The sequence below is a fragment of the Cherax quadricarinatus genome, chromosome 70 (genome assembly GCF_038502225.1).
Source record: "Cherax quadricarinatus isolate ZL_2023a chromosome 70, ASM3850222v1, whole genome shotgun sequence".
NCBI lineage: Eukaryota > Metazoa > Arthropoda > Malacostraca > Decapoda > Parastacidae > Cherax > Cherax quadricarinatus.
Window position 1 is genome coordinate 20,962,756 of NC_091361.1, and position 19,131 is coordinate 20,981,886.

Here is a 19,131-nt window from a genome sequence, read left to right on the forward strand (position 1 = left end):
GCTAATTTGTGTGTGCTGTCCTTGGGGTTGGAGGTTAGTGGGGAGGATGTGGAAGAGTTGGTGGAGGAGGACAACGATGAACTAACTACTGATGAACTGCTAGATCATCTTCAACAGCAAGAGGCCAGACCTGAGGAAACTGCTCCGGAGGAGGGGATAGAAAAATTGAGAAAGTTGCCTACTTCAAAGATTAAGGAAATGTGTGCAATGTGGCTTAAAGTGCAAACCTTTTTTGATGAAAATCACCCTCACACAGCTACTGCAAGCCGTGTTGGCAACCTGTACATTGACAATGTTGTGAAACACTTTAGGAATGTCATAAAGGAATGGGAGGTACAGGCCTCTATGGGCAGATATGTTGTGCGACAGAGATCCAGTGACTCTCAAGCTGGTCCTAGTGGCATTAAAAGAAGAAGGGAAGTAACCCCGGAAAAGGACTTGACACCTCAAGTCCTAATGGAAGGGGATTCCCCTTCTGAACACTAACACCATCCACACACTCCCCTCCTCCCATCCCATCAATCATCACCAGATCTTCAATGAAGGTAAGTGTCATGTAATTGTACATGTTTTCTTCAATTTGTGTGTATTAAAATTAATATTTCATGTGGTAATATTTTTTTTTTTCAAAACTTTGGGGTGTCAGGAGCAGATTAATTTGATTTCCATTATTTCTTATGGGGAAAATTAACTCGACTAACGATAATTTCAACTAGCGATGAGCTCTCAGGAACGGATTAATATTGTTGGTCGAGGGCTCACTGTATTACCCTGCTCACACTCCAACAGATCGTCAGGTCCCAAATACCATTCGTCTCCATTCACTCCTATCCAACACGCTCATGCACGCCTGCTGGAAGTCCAAGCGCCTCGCCCACAAAACCTCCCTAACCTCTTCCTTCCAACCTTTTCGAGGACGACCCCCTACCCCACCTTCCTTCCCCTACGGATTTATACGCTCTCCACGTCATTCTACTTTGATCCATTGTACTTCCCATTTCCAGGACTCAAGTCCTGGAAATGGGAAGTACAATGTACAATGCACTCTAAAGGAGGGGTTCGGGATATTAGCAGTTTGGAGGGATATGCTGTGTATCTTTATAGGTATATGCTTCTAAACTGTTGTGTTCTGAGCACCTCTGCAAAAGCAGTGATTATGTTTGAGTGAGGTGAAAGTGTTGAATGATGATGAAAGTATTTTCTTTTTGAGGATTTTCTTTCTTTTTTGGGTCACCCTGCCTTGGTGGGAGATGGCCGACTTGTTAAAAAAAAAAAATAAGACTTAGAAATGATGATAGCATCATATTGAAGCATAATAAACTTGCCTTCCTCTTGCCTCCTACGTGTCTACCATGCACCAACAAGTCAAGTGAAATCAGTAAAGGTAAGTATGATGTTAACTGTTCATTTATCCATTTTATTAGTGCTTTATATTTATTTGTCATTGTTTTCTTTATGCACTTTTATATTTAATCTTTAAAAAAAATATTTTTTGTTAATACTTTTGGCTGTCTGAAACAGATTAATTGGATTTCCATTATTTCTTATGGGGAAAATTAATTTGGCTGAAGGCTAGCTCTCTTGAACGGATTAACCCCTTGACTATCGCAACCCCATATCCTGAAGTGTCTCCTGGTGTCGGAATTTTTTGAAAAAAAAAAAAATCTTATGAAATGATGGAGAATCTTTTCCCGATGGTAATGACACCAAAAGAATGAAATTTGATGGAAAACTGATGGAATTACGCTCTCGCAAAGTTAGCGACCTCGGTCATACAGTGGAGCCTCGACCAGCAATGGCATCGATTAACGATAAATCTGACTAGCGATACATTTTATCGCAAAAATTTTGCCTCGATTAGCGCTAAAAAACTCGACCAACACTATTCCTTCCGTCTGAGACGCGTCCACTTCTGGCCAGTGTTTACAAGCCAGCCAGCCACCGCGGTCGCTTCCAAGCATACAGTCGGAACATTTCATATTATCACAGCGTTTTTAGTGATTGCAACTGCAAAATAAGTCACCATGGGCCCCAAGAAAGCTTCTAGTCCCAACCCTACAGCAAAAAAGGTGAGAATTACTATGGATGTGAAGAAAGAGATCATTGCTAAGTATGAAAGTGGAGTGCATGTCACCGAGCTGGCCAGGCTGTACACAAAACCCCAATCAACCATCGCTACTATTGTGGCCAAGAAAACGGTAATCAAGGAAGCTGTTCTTGCCAAAGGTGCAACTATGTTTTCGAAACTGAGATCGCAAGTGATAGAAGATGTTGAGAGACTGTTATTGGTATGGATAAACGAAAAACAGATAGCAGGAGATAGCATCTCTCAAGCGATCATATGTGAAAAGGCTAGGAAGTTGCATGACGATTTAATTAGAAAAATGCCAGCAACTAGTGGTGATGTGAGTGAATTTAAGGCCAGCAAAGGTTGGTTTGAGAGATTTAAGAATCGTAGTGGCATACATAGTGTGATAAGGCATGGTGAGGCTGCCAGTTTGGACCAAAAAGCAGCTGAAAAATATGTGCAGGAATTCAAGGAGTACATAGAAAGTGAAGGACTGAAACCTGAACAAGTGTTTAATGGTGACACTGACAATGTTGTGAAATACGTTAGGAATGTCATAAAGGAACGGGAGGTACAGGCCTCTATGGGCAGATATGTTGTGCGACAGAGGTCCAGTGACTCTCAAGCTGGTCCTAGTGGCATTAAAAGAAGGGAAGTAACCCCGAAAAAGGACTTGCCACCTCAAGTCCTAATGGAAGGGGATTCCCCTTCTAAACACTAAGACCATCAACACACTCCCCTCTTCCCATCCCATCAGTCATCACCAGATCTTCAATAAAGGTAAGTGTCATATAACTGTGCATGTCTTCTTCAGTTTGTGTGTATTAAAATTAATATTTCATGTGTTAAATTTTTTTTTTTTCAATACTTTTGGGTGTCTTGCACGGATTAATTTGATTTCCATTATTTCTTATGGGGAAAATTAACTTGACTAACGATTATTTTGACTAACGATGAGCTCTCAGGAACGGATTAATAGCGTTAGTCGAGGGTCCACTGTATTTACGAATTGGCGATTTCGCCCACTTTGAGCCCTATTTTAGGCTGATTCCGTTGTTCCAGTTGACCATTTTTTTCTATCAATTGAGTACAAGAAACTGCCCATTTACGAATTTCAACTACCCAATAACAAGGCCAGAAATTTGCAATTTAGCCAATTTCACAAAAATTAAAAAATATGACAGTTTCAAAATGGGGTCCAGAATGAACAATGCAGACATTCCTGGCTCTAAAATAACATTTTCTTTGTTCATCAGTCATGTCTCCAGGCCCCCCTGATATTACTCTTGCTTTCTATTTTGAATTTTTATTCAAACAAAAAATAGAAGATTTACTTTTATGCAGACTACTGCAATATTATAATAATTGTATAAATAATGTCAACCCATTCATGACTGCATGTTAGAATGGCTACTTGGACATTTATTGGACAATACTAACATCATTTGTTTACTTTTGAACATCGGCAAAAATCAAACATTTCCCCTACTTCGAGCTCCATTTCCAGGTTCTTTTCATAGTAAAACCAATCAAAATCACCTCTATTTCTACAATATGTTATACATTCTATCAAATGAGACCAAGAAAACGAGAATACAACTGTAAATACTGCACGGAAATAGACCACAAAGTCGGCATTTTAACTAAAAAAAACTGTCAGTTTTTTTTTTCTCATTATGCACTGCCTGCTGCAGGATTTTTTTTATATGGTGTACATTGACCACACAGACCCATTCTCTCACATGTGGGCCTACCAGCTTTCTCCTGCTTGATTTGAAGCCGCTAGAATTTTTGAGTATACAGTATGTACACCAAACACGATGGCTCATAAGACGTGTATATACGACCGAAACAGTCAAAGGGTTAAAAGCGTTACCTGAGGGTTCACTGTACCTTTTCTTTCCACTTCCAGCAACACTGTAATGCCTACTGGGTGTCATGATTACTTGGCAGATACAAGATATGGTAATTAAAAGATTAAAGCACAATTCACAAACACAGCGAGCTTGTAGCAGAGAAGAGGAACTGTACACGTATGAAGTAGGAATGCTGGGATGGTGGTGTCGGGAGTGGCAGGGGATGGCGGAAGGTCTCCCCCACTGATCCACAACAAGGCGGTCTCTTGAGAAAATGGGAATTTTTTTTCCCCTCCCGCAGACTGATCTGTGTTAAATTAATTTTACGAAGTGTTGTATAAAATTGTGCCGCAATTCTTCAAGCATGCAGTACTCGAATTGTGCCAAATAAACTCATGTTAAATGATGTTTTACTGTACATGAAGTTTACAGGAACATTAAAATTATGATGTAAAAAGTGTTTCAAGTGATCAAGAGAGTGAGTTTATGTTTTATGTAATTCAATTGTTATTTTTTTCACATAAAGGAATTGCTTTGCAGACCTGGCCTAAATTTAGAAGTTGTTGACAAAAATCGCATTGCTCAGATGAGAGTTGCCACTGTAACGGAGGTAGTGGGCAAGAGATTACACCTGAAGTACCACGGAGCACCGCCAGATGATAATGGTCAGTTCTACTTGCATCATGAAATAAATTATGCCATATATTAACATCAAATGATTGTGCCCTTGCTTACTTGAACCACAATATTTTTTCCATCTGCCCCTAAATATTTGATTGTTTTCCTTAGTTTCAAGTATGTTATAAAATATTTGTATATAGAAGACAAACATGAACTCATTTAAAGAAACCTTTCAGTTCAACTTTCAGGTATGAACATAAACTACTCCACAATTAAACTTTTTTTTTTAAGCTTACCGGTCATCTCAAACCTTGGCAAGGTGACCCAAAAAAGTTGAAACAAATGCTTTTTTTTTTTTTTCAACAAACCGGCCGTATCCAACCAAGGCAGGGTGGCCCAAAAAGAAAAACGAAAGTTTCTCTTTTTAAATTTATTAATTTATACAGCAGAAGGGGTTACTATCCCCTTGCTCCTGGCATTTTAGTTGCCTCTTACAACACGCATGGCTTACGGAGGAAGGTTTCTTTTCCACTTCCCCATTGATATGAAAGGAAAATAAATAAGAACAAGAACTATTAAAAAATAGAAGAAAACTCAGATGGATATGTATGTATATACATGTACATGCATGTGTAGTGTGACTTAAGCACAAGTAGAAGTAGCAAGATGTACCTGTTATCTTTCGTGTTTACTAGATAGAAAAAATAAAAGACACCAGCACTCCTACCAGTGTGTAAAACAAACTTTTGTAATTATGTACAGTTCATTCCTAGGTAGTAGGTTGGTAGACAGCAACTTCCCAGGGAGGTACTACTGTCCTGCCAAGTGAGTGTAAAACAAAAGCCTGTAATTGTTTTACATGATGGTAGGATTGCTGGTGTCTTTTTTGTCTCATAAACATGCAAGAGTTTCAGATATGTCTTGCTACTTCTGCTTACATTTAAGTCACACTACACATGCATGTACAAGCATATATACACACACACCCCTCTGGGTTTTCTTCTATTTTCTTACTAGTTCTTGTTCTTGTTTTCTCTTCTTTATTACCATGGGGAAGTAGAACAGAATTCTTCCTCCATAAGCCATGCATGTCATAAGAGGCAACTAAAATGCTGGGAGCAAGGGGCTAGTAACCCCTTCTCCTGTATATGTTACTAAATGTAAAAGGAGAAACTTTTGTTTTTTTTCTTTTGGGCCACCCCGCCTCGGTGGGATACAGTCGGTGTGTTGAAAGAAGAAAGATTTAGTTCATTGATATGCCTGAGCCCAACTTCTAAGGTTTTTGTATTCTTGCTGTTTGGCCTCAGGTAAAACTTCCTTTGTAACTGCCTGGTCAACCAGCTGTTGCTGCTAGTGGTCTACATAACTATCACAACCTGGTTGATCAAGTAGGTGTAGAAGTTCTGGGCCAGTTTCCTTGTGAAAACTTCGTCATTGGTTTTTGGGTAGTCCTATATCTCCTCGTAGTCATGGATACAGATGTTGACCTGTGTTCTGTATTCAGGTACTGTGAACCAGTCTTGCAATAGCAACCTATTGTTGTGCTATAAAAGGAAAGCTTGTTTAGTGTGTATAGCTGATATGATAAACATTTAAAAATGGAAATAATTCTATTAAGGACACAAGTTTTGTTGTATTGTTTGTTCAATTGTTAGGAAAAAGGCTACATACATCGCTAGTGTGTCAGCTAGTACTAAAGCATAACCTTCTACATTCAGACCAAGTGATTTAGGCAGAATCACTAGCTAGTAATAACCCTCTGTTAACTACCAAATGACTGGACCTCAGTTAGGAGATCTCCTTTGCCAGTTCTGAATGTCTTTGTAGTTACATGAGTAAATATACTGACATTGTATACTACCCTGATTGAATCATAGAAACATCTAAACTTCTGGAATGCCTGAAAGCATTTGATTTGTTCTCTCTGGAATGGATACCTGATGATAATATTTTTTTTTTATCATGTCTGCTGTTTCCCAATGAGCCATGGTGACCAAAAAAAAAAAAGAAAGGAAAAACTTTCATCATTCAACACTTTCACTATCATAATACTATATACACTGCTATAACACCTTACTAGAGTGAAAAACAGGAGAAAAAATGTAGAATCAACCCAGTGAAGAACAGGAGTACCATGGTTACATAGGAGAACACTTAACATCCATGATCCGAGACTTCAGTATGCTAGAAATTTTACTGCAAGAAGTTTTCAAGAAGAAGGTAGGTGTGTGAGCGCTGTTGCCCTGCAGGACACTAGCACCAACAACCTGGTTAGCCAGATAGTGAACAGGGAAGCCTGGCTTCAGATAAGGCTGTATGGGTAGAAGAGCCCCTAGTCATAAGTAATAATATGGATCAAATCAAGGACCATTTCGATTAAACTGGTTAACAAATATGCTTTATCACTTATCAGGGTCTTGGTAATGTAATTTCTAAGTTAAGACTGTCAACACTACAGAAGTTTCTTCAGGAATTGATCTTGAAATAGAGGAAATATTTGATTTTTGCTGATATTCCAGAGTACACAAATGACGTCATTTGTCCAATATGTGTCCAACTGGCCAGTCTAATATGCATTTCTGCATAACAGTAAATCTTATATTTTTTGTGTGAATAAAAATTCAAAATGGAAAGCAAGTGTAATATAAGAATGGCCTGGAGACATGAGAAATGAACAGAGAAAATGTTATTTTAGTGCCAGGAATGTCTATACAGTGGACCCTCGGTTATTGGTCGTAATCCGTTCCAGAAGCTCAGCCTAAGACCGAAATGGCCGAAAACTGAAATAATATTTCCCATAAGAATTAATGGAAATACAGTTAATCCTTTCCAGACAAAAATATTCACACACAAAAAAAAATTTAACAATTATAGAAATATTACATACCTTTATTGACGGCTAATGCTGGCTTCTGGAAGATAGGGAGGAGGAAAGAGGGAGGAGTTAGTGTTTGGAAGGGTAATCCCCATCAATAAAGACTTTAGGTAGCAAAGCCTTCTCTGGGGTTACTTCCCTTGTTTGTCTTTTAATGCCACTAGGACCAGCTTGAGAATCATTGGACCCCTGTTGCACAGAATAACTGTCAAGAGTTTTCTGTTTCTGGCATCTCTAAGATTTCCCTGAAGTGGGACAGGGTTTTGTCACTGAGCATGTTACAAATATAGCTTGTTTCAGCTTCGTCACGGTGGTGTTTCTCTACAAAAGCTTGCACCCTAGTCCACATTGCACACACCTCTTTAATCTCTGGCCATATCCCACCGAGGCAGAGTGACGCAAAAAGAAAAAAAATCCCCAAAAAGAAAATACTCTCATCCTCATTCAACACTTTCACCTCACTCATACATAATCACTGTTTTTACAGAGATGCCCAGAACACAACAGTTTAGAAGCATATATGTATAGAGATACACAACATATCCCTCCAAACTGCCAATATCCCAAACCCCTCTTTTAAAGTGCAGGCATTGTACCTCCCATTTCCAGTACTCAGGTCCAGCTATATAAAAAATAACCAGTTTCCCTGAATCCCTTCACTAAATATTACCCTGCTCACATTCCAACAGCTCGTCAGGTCCCAAATACCATTCGTCTCTATTCACTCCTATCTAACACTCTCACGCACGCTTGCTGAAAGTCCAAGTTCCTTGCCCACAAAACCTACCTTACCCCCTCCCTCCAACCTTTTTGACGACGACCCCTACCCCGCCATCCTTTCCCTACAGATTTATACGCTCTCCATGTCATTCTACTTTGATCCATTCTCTCTAAATGACCAGACCACCTCAACAACCCCTCTTCAGCCCTGTGACTAATACTTTTATTAACTCCATGCCTTCCACACTCTGAATTCTCTGCTGAATATTTACACCACACATTGCCCTTAGACAGGACATCTCCACCGCCTCCAACCGCCTCCTCGCTACAGCTTTTACAACCCAAGCTTCACACCCATATAAGAGTGTTGTTCTTTCTAATATATGTATTTAATTCACCATGTAGCATCGTTACAAAGTGGACAGAGCTATACAGAGAGAAGCAAGCAGTCTCAGTAACTCATGATTGACCATGATGAGTGCAGGGGTGTGCCTCTTGGCACTATAAAATATTGTATAATTATACTATTACTATCAATAAAAGTTATCTATGTATCATATTTATTCCAGAATAATATTAGGTAGGGGACTTGAATGCTTAAGTAGGAGAAACTTTTAGAGAGGGTGTGGTAGGTAAGTTTGGGGTGCCAGGTGTAAATGATAATGGGAGCCCTTTGATTGAACTTTGTATAGAAAGGGGTTTAGTTATAGGTAATACATATTTTAAGAAAAAGAGGATAAATAAGTATACACGATATGATGTAGGGCGAAATGACAGTAGTTTGTTGGATTATGTATTGGTAGATAAAAGACTGTTGAGTAGACTTCAGGATGTACATGTTTATAGAGGGGCCACAGATATATCAGATCACTTTCTAGTTGTAGCTACACTGAGAGTAAAAGGTAGATGGGATACAAGGAGAATAGAAGCATCAGGGAAGAGAGAGGTGAAGGTTTATAAACTAAAAGAGGAGGCAGTTAGGGTAAGATATAAACAGCTATTGGAGGATAGATGGGCTAATGAGAGCATAGGCAATGGGGTCGAAGAGGTATGGGGTAGGTTTAAAAATGTAGTGTTAGAGTGTTCAGCAGAAGTTTGTGGTTACAGGAAAGTGGGTGCAGGAGGGAAGAGGAGCGATTGGTGGAATGATGATGTAAAGAGAGTAGTAAGGGAGAAAAAGTTAGCATATGAGAAGTTTTTACAAAGTAGAAGTGATGCAAGGAGGGAAGAGTATATGGAGAAAAAGAGAGAAGTTAAGAGAGTGGTGAAGCAATGTAAAAAGAGAGCAAATGAGAGAGTGGGTGAGATGTTATCAACAAATTTTGTTGAAAATAAGAAAAAGTTTTGGAGTGAGATTAACAAGTTAAGAAAGCCTAGAGAACAAATGGATTTGTCAGTTAAAAATAGGAGAGGAGAGTTATTAAATGGAGAGTTAGAGGTATTGGGAAGATGGAGGGAATATTTTGAGGAATTGTTAAATGTTGATGAAGATAGGGAAGCTGTGATTTCGTGTATAGGGCAAGGAGGAATAACATCTTGTAGGAGTGAGGAAGAGCCAGTTGTGAGTGTGGGGGAAGTTCGTGAGGCAGTAGGTAAAATGAAAGGGGGTAAGGCAGCCGGGATTGATGGGATAAAGATAGAAATGTTAAAAGCAGGTGGGGATATAGTTTTGGAGTGGTTGGTGCAATTATTTAATAAATGTATGGAAGAGGGTAAGGTACCTAGGGATTGGCAGAGAGCATGCATAGTTCCTTTGTATAAAGGCAAAGGGGATAAAAGAGAGTGCAAAAATTATAGGGGGATAAGTCTGTTGAGTGTACCTGGTAAAGTGTATGGTAGAGTTATAATTGAAAGAATTAAGAGTAAGACGGAGAATAGGATAGCAGATGAACAAGGAGGCTTTAGGAAAGGTAGGGGGTGTGTGGACCAGGTGTTTACAGTGAAACATATAAGTGAACAGTATTTAGATAAGGCTAAAGAGGTCTTTGTGGCATTTATGGATTTGGAAAAGGCGTATGACAGGGTGGATAGGGGGGCAATGTGGCAGATGTTGCAAGTGTATGGTGTAGGAGGTAGGTTACTGAAAGCAGTGAAGAGTTTTTACGAGGATAGTGAGGCTCAAGTTAGAGTATGTAGGAAAGAGGGAAATTTTTTCCCAGTAAAAGTAGGCCTTAGACAGGGATGTGTGATGTCACCGTGGTTGTTTAATATATTTATAGATGGGGTTGTAAGAGAAGTAAATGCGAGGGTCTTGGCAAGAGGCGTGGAGTTAAAAGATAAAGAATCACACACAAAGTGGGAGTTGTCACAGCTGCTCTTTGCTGATGACACTGTGCTCTTGGGAGATTCTGAAGAGAAGTTGCAGAGATTGGTGGATGAATTTGGTAGGGTGTGCAAAAGAAGAAAATTAAAGGTGAATACAGGAAAGAGTAAGGTTATGAGGATAACAAAAAGATTAGGTGATGAAAGATTGAATATCAGATTGGAGGGAGAGAGTATGGAGGAGGTGAACGTATTCGGATATTTGGGAGTGGACGTGTCAGCGGATGGGTCTATGAAAGATGAGGTGAATCATAGAATTGATGAGGGAAAAAGAGTGAGTGGTGCACTTAGGAGTCTGTGGAGACAAAGAACTTTGTCCTTGGAGGCAAAGAGGGGAATGTATGAGAGTATAGTTTTACCAACGCTCTTATATGGGTGTGAAGCGTGGGTGATGAATGTTGCAGCGAGGAGAAGGCTGGAGGCAGTGGAGATGTCATGTCTGAGGGCAATGTGTGGTGTGAATATAATGCAGAGAATTCGTAGTTTGGAAGTTAGGAGGAGGTGCGGGATTACCAAAACTGTTGTCCAGAGGGCTGAGGAAGGGTTGTTGAGGTGGTTCGGACATGTAGAGAGAATGGAGCGAAACAGAATGACTTCAAGAGTGTATCAGTCTGTAGTGGAAGGAAGGCGGGGTAGGGGTCGGCCTAGGAAGGGTTGGAGGGAGGGGGTAAAGGAGGTTTTGTGTGCGAGGGGCTTGGACTTCCAGCAGGCATGCGTGAGCGTGTTTGATAGGAGTGAATGGAGACAAATGGTTTTTAATACTTGACGTGCTGTTGGAGTGTGAGCAAAGTAACATTTATGAAGGGATTCAAGGAAACCGGCAGGCCGGACTTGAGTCCTGGAGATGGGAAGTACAGTGCCTGCACTCTGGAGGGGTGTTAATGTTGCAGTTTAAAAACTGTAGTGTAAAGCACCCTTCTGGCAAGACAGTGATGGAGTGAATGATGGTGAAAGTTTTTCTTTTTCGGGCCACCCTGCCTTGGTGGGAATCGGCCGGTGTGATAATAAAAAAAAAAAATAAAAAATAATATTAGGTATAACATAAATAATGCAGATGCACGATAAAGATGCCCGTGACCGTGACCATTACAGAAAACATTATGCACTATGTACATGAAGGGTAACTTATCCTATGCAAAAACTGAAAAAAGTGCGATTTTCTCAAATTTTCTACCCCAAGTAATCAGCCATGCACACATTTCCTGGAATACCTTGGAAGTTACTGACCTATTTCATGTTGTATTACCATTAATAATGTAAGGTTTGAAATTATTTTCACAGCAAACAAGCAACTGAATGTTTTAACCCTTTGACTGTTTTGGTCGTTCATATGTCTTATACACCACTGTTTCTGACGTATTTTAAGCATAAATTCTAGCAGCTTCAAATCAAGCAGGAGTAAGCTGGTAGGCCCACATGTGAGAGAATGGGTCTCCATGGTCAGTGTGCACCATATAAAAAAAATCAGGAGGCCAGTGGTGCATTGTGGGAATGCCATTTCAGTCCTCCTTTTTCAGCATGTCTAGCAGTAAGAAATATGTGACTCCCCAGCAAATCTGGGACTCTTCTCTTCCCAAGTGATGCCCTAACAGAAAGAAGTGTCAGTGAAGATCAATTTCGTGGTTTTGAGTAGTTTGAGACCAAAAGCAATGCCCAGGATACCAGAAGAATGAAGAAGGAGGAAGAGAAAGACAAAGAGGAGAAGGAGGAAGAGGAGGAGGAGGAGGAGGAGATGGAGGAGGAGGAGGGGGAGAAGGAAGGGGAGGAGGAAGAGAAGGAGGAGCAGGAGGAAGAGGAGAAGGAGGAGGGGTAGGAGATGGGGGAGGAGGAGGAGGAGGAGAAAAAGAACAGGTAATAATAATAATAGGTAATAATAAGTTCCCTTGAAGCATGATAAACAAAGTCCACCCCTGACAGTGACATGATAAGCTGAGATAACATCTGGTAAGAGCTGACTTTTGATGAGCATACACGAGGGTGGGAGAGGGTGCAGCTGATAAGAAAAGATTAGAGATGACGTTTGATGAGCATTGCCCTCACTTTGTTTTCGCGGGTACACAAACATGTCTGTCTGTCTATCCCATTTTCATTTACCCCTGGCACCCCAGATTTACCTACTACTCCCTCCACAACATTTTTACCCACTTTAGCATTGAAATCCCCAACCACGAGTACTCTCACACTTGGCTCAAAACTCCCCACGCATTCACTGAACATTTCCCAAAATCTCTCTCTCTCTCTCTCTCTACTCTACACTTCTCTCTTCTCCAGGTGCATCCAACCTTTATTTTACTCCACATAATCCTTGAATTAATACATTTATAGTCCCTCTTTTCCTGCCATAGCTTATCCTTCAACATTATTGCTACTCCTTCTTTAGCTCTAACTTTATTTGAAACCCCTCACCTAATCCCATTTATTCCTCTCCACTGAAACTCTCCCACCCCCTTCAGCTTTGTTTCACTTAAAGCCAGGACATCCACCTTCTTCTCATTCATAACATCCACAATCATCTCTTTCTTATCATCCGCACAACATCCACGCACATTCAGACATCCCACTTTGACAATTTTCTTCTTATTCTTTTTAGTAATTATTTCAGGAAAAGGGGTTACTAGCCCATTGTTCCTGGCATTTTAGTTTATTTTTACAACACGCATGGCTTACGGAGGAAAGATTCTTATTCCACTTCTTCATGGATATAAAAGGAAAAGCAATAAGAACAAGAGCTATTAAGTTAAAATGAAAGAAAACTCAGATGAGTGTGTATAAATAAACATGTACATGTATGTGTAGTGTGACCTAAGTGTAAGTAGAAGTTGCAAGATGTACCTGTAATCTTGCATATTTATGAGACAGACAAAAGACACCAGCAATCCTACTATCATGTAAAATAATTACAGGCTTTTGTTTTACATTCACTTGGCAGGACGGTAGTACCTCCCTGGGTGGTTGCTGTCTACCAACCTACTACCTACCATACACATGTCTTGTATAAAAGCTGTAATGTGATTTTTTCCCTTTAGGTAGCCATGTAATATCCACCCTATTTGTGGCTTCCCTTTTGCTAAACCATTTAATGACAAAATTCTTGAAATAGGGAAGGGTGAAGATTTGTAAGAACACTTGTGCACCTTTCATTGTGTGTTTTCATCATTGTCATCTCACTAATTATTCTCTGTATTTTAGTCATGCTACACATTGGCAAAACCTCCACCTTCAGCCCTCTCCTCATTGTAACATTGAAAGGGTGTGCCTTACCCATGCAAAAAACTTGGCAGCATTATTCTCTGGTAAATTCCCCTCTTGCATTCATTGATAAGCTGCTTTTATTCCACCGACACCTTAATATTAAACTTATTTTTCCCCCCATCATCTCCCATGTGATTTACCCCATTTTCCATAAAGCCATCTGCTGACATATCCACTCCCATATATCTGAATACATGTACATTCATTGCTTTAGTGGAGGGATCTACTCTAATGCCTAATCCTTCATGATTTTCTTTTACATTCATGACTTTGCTCTGTTTTGCTATGTTCACTCTATTTTACTTGTACTCATTCTGCTCGCTCTCCCAAACTCCTCCACCAACTTTTGAAACTTGTCTTCAGAATTTTCCCAAAACCACTATATCATCAGCAATGAGCAACTACAGCCTCTCCTCCCTTAACGGCGAAGTTCCATTCCTAAGACCATGTCGTTAAACAAATTCGTCACTAAGTGTTGGTGACATAGTCAGCAGGTTGGATAATACTATGTCAGGTAATGGGAACAAGCCCATTATCTGTCTTAGTGCTGGGGGTAATGACATTGGGAAGGGCAGGAGGCAGGAGCTACTGGATATGTACAGGTCAGCCATCGATGTAGTCAGGTCTAAGAGAGGGATCCCAATCATATATAGCATCTTGCCTAGGAATGGAGTGGGCAATGAACGGATGTCTAGGGCAATTGGTATAAATTGCTGCCTAGACAGGTACTGCAAGGAACTTGCAGTACCATTCATTGATAATTGGGACAAATTACAGTGGACCCCCGCATACCGTACACATCGCATACCGTACAATCCGCGTACCACTCTCTTTGATCGCAAAAATTTTGCCTCGCATACCGCCCAAAAACCTGCTCACCGCTCTCCGTCCAAGATGCGTCCAATGTGCGCCCTCAGCCAGCCTCACATGTTCCGCCGGTGGCATTGTTTACCAGCCAGCCTCCGCGGTAACATCCAAGCATACAATCGGAACATTTCGTATTATTACAGTGTTTTTGGTGATTTTATCTGCAAAATAAGTGACCATGGGCCCCAAGAAAGCTTCTAGTGCCAACCCTACAGCAATATGGGTGAGAATTACTATAGAGATGAAGAAAGAGATCATTGATAAGTATGAAAGTGGAGTGCGTGTCTCCGAGCTGGCCAGGTTGTATAATAAACCCCAATCAACCATCGCTACTATTGTGGGCAACAAAACGGCAATCAAGGAAGCTGTTCTTGCCAAAGGTTCAACTGTGTTTTCAAAACAGAGATCGCAAGTGATGGAGGATGTTGAGAGACTCTTATTGGTATGGATAAATGAAAAACAGATAGCAGGAGATAGCATCTCTCAAGTGATCATAAGTGAAAAGGCTAGGAAGTTGCATCAGGATTTAATTAAAAAAATGCCTGCAACTAGTGATGATGTGAGTGAATTTAAGGCCAGCAAAGGTTGGTTTGAGAGATTTAAGAAGCGTAGTGGCATACATAGTGTGATAAGGCATGGTGAGGCTGCCAGTTCGGACCACAAAGCAGGTGAAAAATATGTGCAGGAATTCAAGGAGTACATAGACAGTGAAGGACTGAAACCTGAACAAGTGTTTAATTGTGATGAAACAGGCCTGTTTTGGAAGAAAATGCCAAGCAGGACCTACATTACTGAGGAGGAAAAGGCACTCCCAGGACATAAGCCTATGAAAGACAGGCTTACTCTGTTGATGTGTTCCAATGCTAGTGGTGATTGCAAAGTGAAGCCTTTATTAGTGTATCACTCAGAAACTCCCAGAGCGTTCAGGCAAAAGAATATCCTCAAGGCTAATTTGTGTGTGCTGTGGAGGGCAAACAGTAAGGCATGGGTCACTAGGGACTTTTTCTATGACTGGTTACACCATGCATTTGCCCCCAATGTGAAAGATTACCTAACTGAAAAGAAATTAGACCTTAAGTGCCTCCTGGTGTTAGACAATGCCCCTGGTCATCCTACAGACGTGGCAGAGCGACTTTATGGGGACATGAGCTTCATTAAGGTGAAGTTTTTGCCTCCTAATACCACTCCTCTCCTGCAGCCCATGTACCAGCAGGTTATTGCAAACTTCAAAAAACTGTACACAAAAGCTCTGTTTGAAAGGTGCTTTGTAGTGACCTCAGAAACTCAACTGACTCTAAGAGAGTTTTGGAGAGAGCACTTTAATATCCTCAGTTGTGTAAACCTTATAGGTAAGGCTTGGGAGGGAGTGACTAAGAGGACCTTGAACTCTGCTTGGAAGAAACTGTGGCCAGAATGTGTAGACCAAAGGGATTTTGAAAGGTTTCAGGCTAACCCTGAGAGGAGTATGCCAGTTGAGGAATCCATTGTGGCATTAGGAAAGTCCTTGGGGTTGGAGGTTAGTGGGGATGATGTGGAAGAGTTGGTGGAGGAGGACAATGAAGAAGTAACCACTGATGAGCTGCTAGATCAACTTCAACAGCAAGAGGCCAGACCTGAGGAAACTGGTTCGGAGGAGGGGAGAGAGAAATTGAAGAAGTTGCCTACTACAAAGATTAAGGAAATCTGTACAATGTGGCTGAAAGTGCACACCTTTATGGATGAAAATCACCCTCACACAGCTATTGCAAGCCGTACTGGTGACTATTACACTGACAATGTTGTGAAACACTTTAGGGAAGTCATAAAGGAACGAGAGGTACAGGCCACTATGAACAGATATGTTGTGCGACAGAAGTTCAGTGACTCTGAAGCTGGTCCTGGTGGCATTAAAAGAAGAAGGGAAGTAACTCCAGAAAAGGACTTGACACCTCAAGTCTTAATGGAAGGAGATTCCCCTTCTAAACACTAAGACTCTCTCCTCCTCCCATCCCATCAATCATCACCAGATCTTCAATAAAGGTAAGTGTCATGTAATTGTGCATGCCTTTTTCAGTTTGTGTGTATTAAAATTAATATTTCATGTGGTAAAATTTTTTTTTTCCTACTTTGGGGTGTCTTGCACGGATTAATTTAATTTCCATTATTTCTTATGGGGAAAATTCATTCGCATAACGATAATTTCGCATAACAATGAGCTCTCAGGAGCGGATTAATATCGTTATGCGGGGGTCCACTGTACTTGCAAGTGCAGATAATGTAGATATTATTGCTATAACAGAGACATGGTTCAACCTGAAGGATAGAGAAATGCCTTCTGCATGCAACATACTGGGTTATAAACTATTCCACACTGATAGGGTCAAAAGGAAAAGTGGTGGAGTGGCGATGTATTTCAGAGATAATTTAAATTGTTGTCTTAGACGTGATACAAGATTAGAAACATTGGACACAGAATCTGTTTGGCTTCAATTTCTCGAGGGTCATGACAAATTAATTCTGGGTGTGATTTATATGCTCCCAAACCTTGATAGGGAGTGCAGTAAACTGTTATGGGACGATATCCATAAGGCGTCTGTATATGAAAATGTTGTGTTAATAGGAGATTTTAACTTTAAACAAATTGATTAGAACAGTGTGACAGGAAATCTTGAGTCTAGTGACTTTATTGATATGGTTCCGGATTGCTTTTTAACCCTTTCGGGGTTTCGGCCGTACTAGTACGGCTTAGGCGCCAGGGTTTTTGGATGTACTAGTACGCATAAATTCTAGCGCCCTCAGATCTAGCAAGAGAAAGCTGGTAGGCCTACATATGAAAGAATGGGTCTATATGGTCAGTGTGTGCAATATAAAAAAATCCTGCAGCACACAGTGTGTAATGAGAAAAAAAAAAACTTTGACCGTGTTTTTGGTTTAAAACCGACTATGCACTGTATTTTCGTGTAGTATTTATGGTTGTATTCTAGTTTTCCTGGTCTTATTTTATAGAATGGAAGACATATTACAGAAATTGAGATGATTTTGATTGGTTTCACAATGAAAAGTACCTTGAAATTGAGCTCAAAGTAGCAGAAATGTTCAATTTTTGCCGAAGTTCAAAAGTAAACAAATAATGCCACGCATCTAATACACGTCAACTGGTGAATCTAATATTCTTTCACAAGTGCGCTGGTATTATTTATACCATTTCTACGCTAATACAGTAGTCTGCATAACAGTAAATCTTCTATTTTTTTTTTTTTTAGAATAAAAATTCAAAGTGGAAAGCAAAAGAAATGTAAGTGGGGCCTGGGGATGTGACTAATGAACAGAGGAAATGTTATTTTAGTGCCAGGAATGTCTTTCTTGTTTATTCTGGACCCTATTTGGAAATTGGCATCTTTTGAAATTTGTGTGAAATTGGCAAAATTGCTAAATTCTGACCACTTTATTGGATAGTTTAAATTGGTAAATGGGTGGTTTCTTGTACTCATTCGATAGAAAAAAATGGAGTTCTAGCGAAATAGTTATGATTTTTGTCGATTAGTACACTGGAATTGGCCGAAAATAGGGCTCAAAGTGGGCAAAATCGCCGATGTGTGAACATCGTCGCGACTGCTAACTTCACGAGAGCATAATTCCGTAAGTTTTCCATCAAATTTTATACTTTTGGTGTCATTATGATCGGGAAAAGATTCTCTATCTTTTTATAAGAAAAAATAATTTTTTTTTTTTTTTTTTTTTGAAATTTTGGTGACCCTGAGAACAAGTCTCTGAGAGGGCCTGGCTATCCTCAAAGGGTTAAAACAGTTTGTGGCAGAACCAACTAGAGGAAACAATCTGCTTGACTTGGCTCTTGCCAACAAAGAATCACTAATTAATAATCTTGAGGTTAATGATGAACTTGGTGAAAGTGATCACAAATCACTTTGTTTCAATATATCATGGGAATTACCCAGATAACTGCAATCAAATCTCTGTCCCAGACTTTCGCTTGGCCATTTCAAGAGACTGAGAAATTACCTGGGTGGGCTAAATTGGGATGGGTGGTCTTGGTTGCCAATATGACATTTTTCAGAGCATAGTTCTATCTGCCCAGATAACTTTTGTTCCGAGTAGGGAAATTAGATCTTACAGAAATGATCCCAAATGGATGAACAGTAGATTAAAACATCTCATTGGTCAAAAGAGGCATATCAAAAGAAAGGATGGACAGTTAAGAAATCAATATATTCAGTTAAAGAGAGAAACAAAAAAAGGAATAAGAAAAGCAAAAAGAGATTATGAGGCTAAGGTCGCAAGGGTTTCGAAGACTAACCCAAAAGGGTTCTTTCAGGTATACAGAAGTGAGATTAGGGACAAGATAGGCCCACTTAAGAGTAATTCAAGTCAGATCACTAACAATGATGAGAATATGTGTGAAATTTTCATTACTTACTTCCTCTCAGTTTTTACCCAGGAAAATACTGTACTGGCAAAATTCCTGAAATAATAGATTATGTAGAACAGGATGATGATAAACTATGCACGATTGCTGTAACTAGTGACATGGTCCTCAGACAAACAGAGAAACT

The 19,131-nt window shown here is 40.0% G+C and overlaps 1 protein-coding gene across 4 annotated transcripts in view; it reads left to right on the plus strand.

Moving 5' to 3' along the window:
• LOC128703005 (MBT domain-containing protein 1) overlaps nt 1-19,131 on the plus strand; it is a 275,010-nt gene that overhangs the window by 128,254 nt on the left and 127,625 nt on the right. For all 4 annotated transcript variants that reach the window (XM_070099937.1, XM_070099938.1, XM_070099940.1 and 1 more), the window contains one exon: nt 4,465-4,589. In XM_070099937.1, coding sequence (XP_069956038.1) covers nt 4,465-4,589 — 125 coding nt within the window. The remainder of the gene's footprint in view (nt 1-4,464; nt 4,590-19,131) is intronic.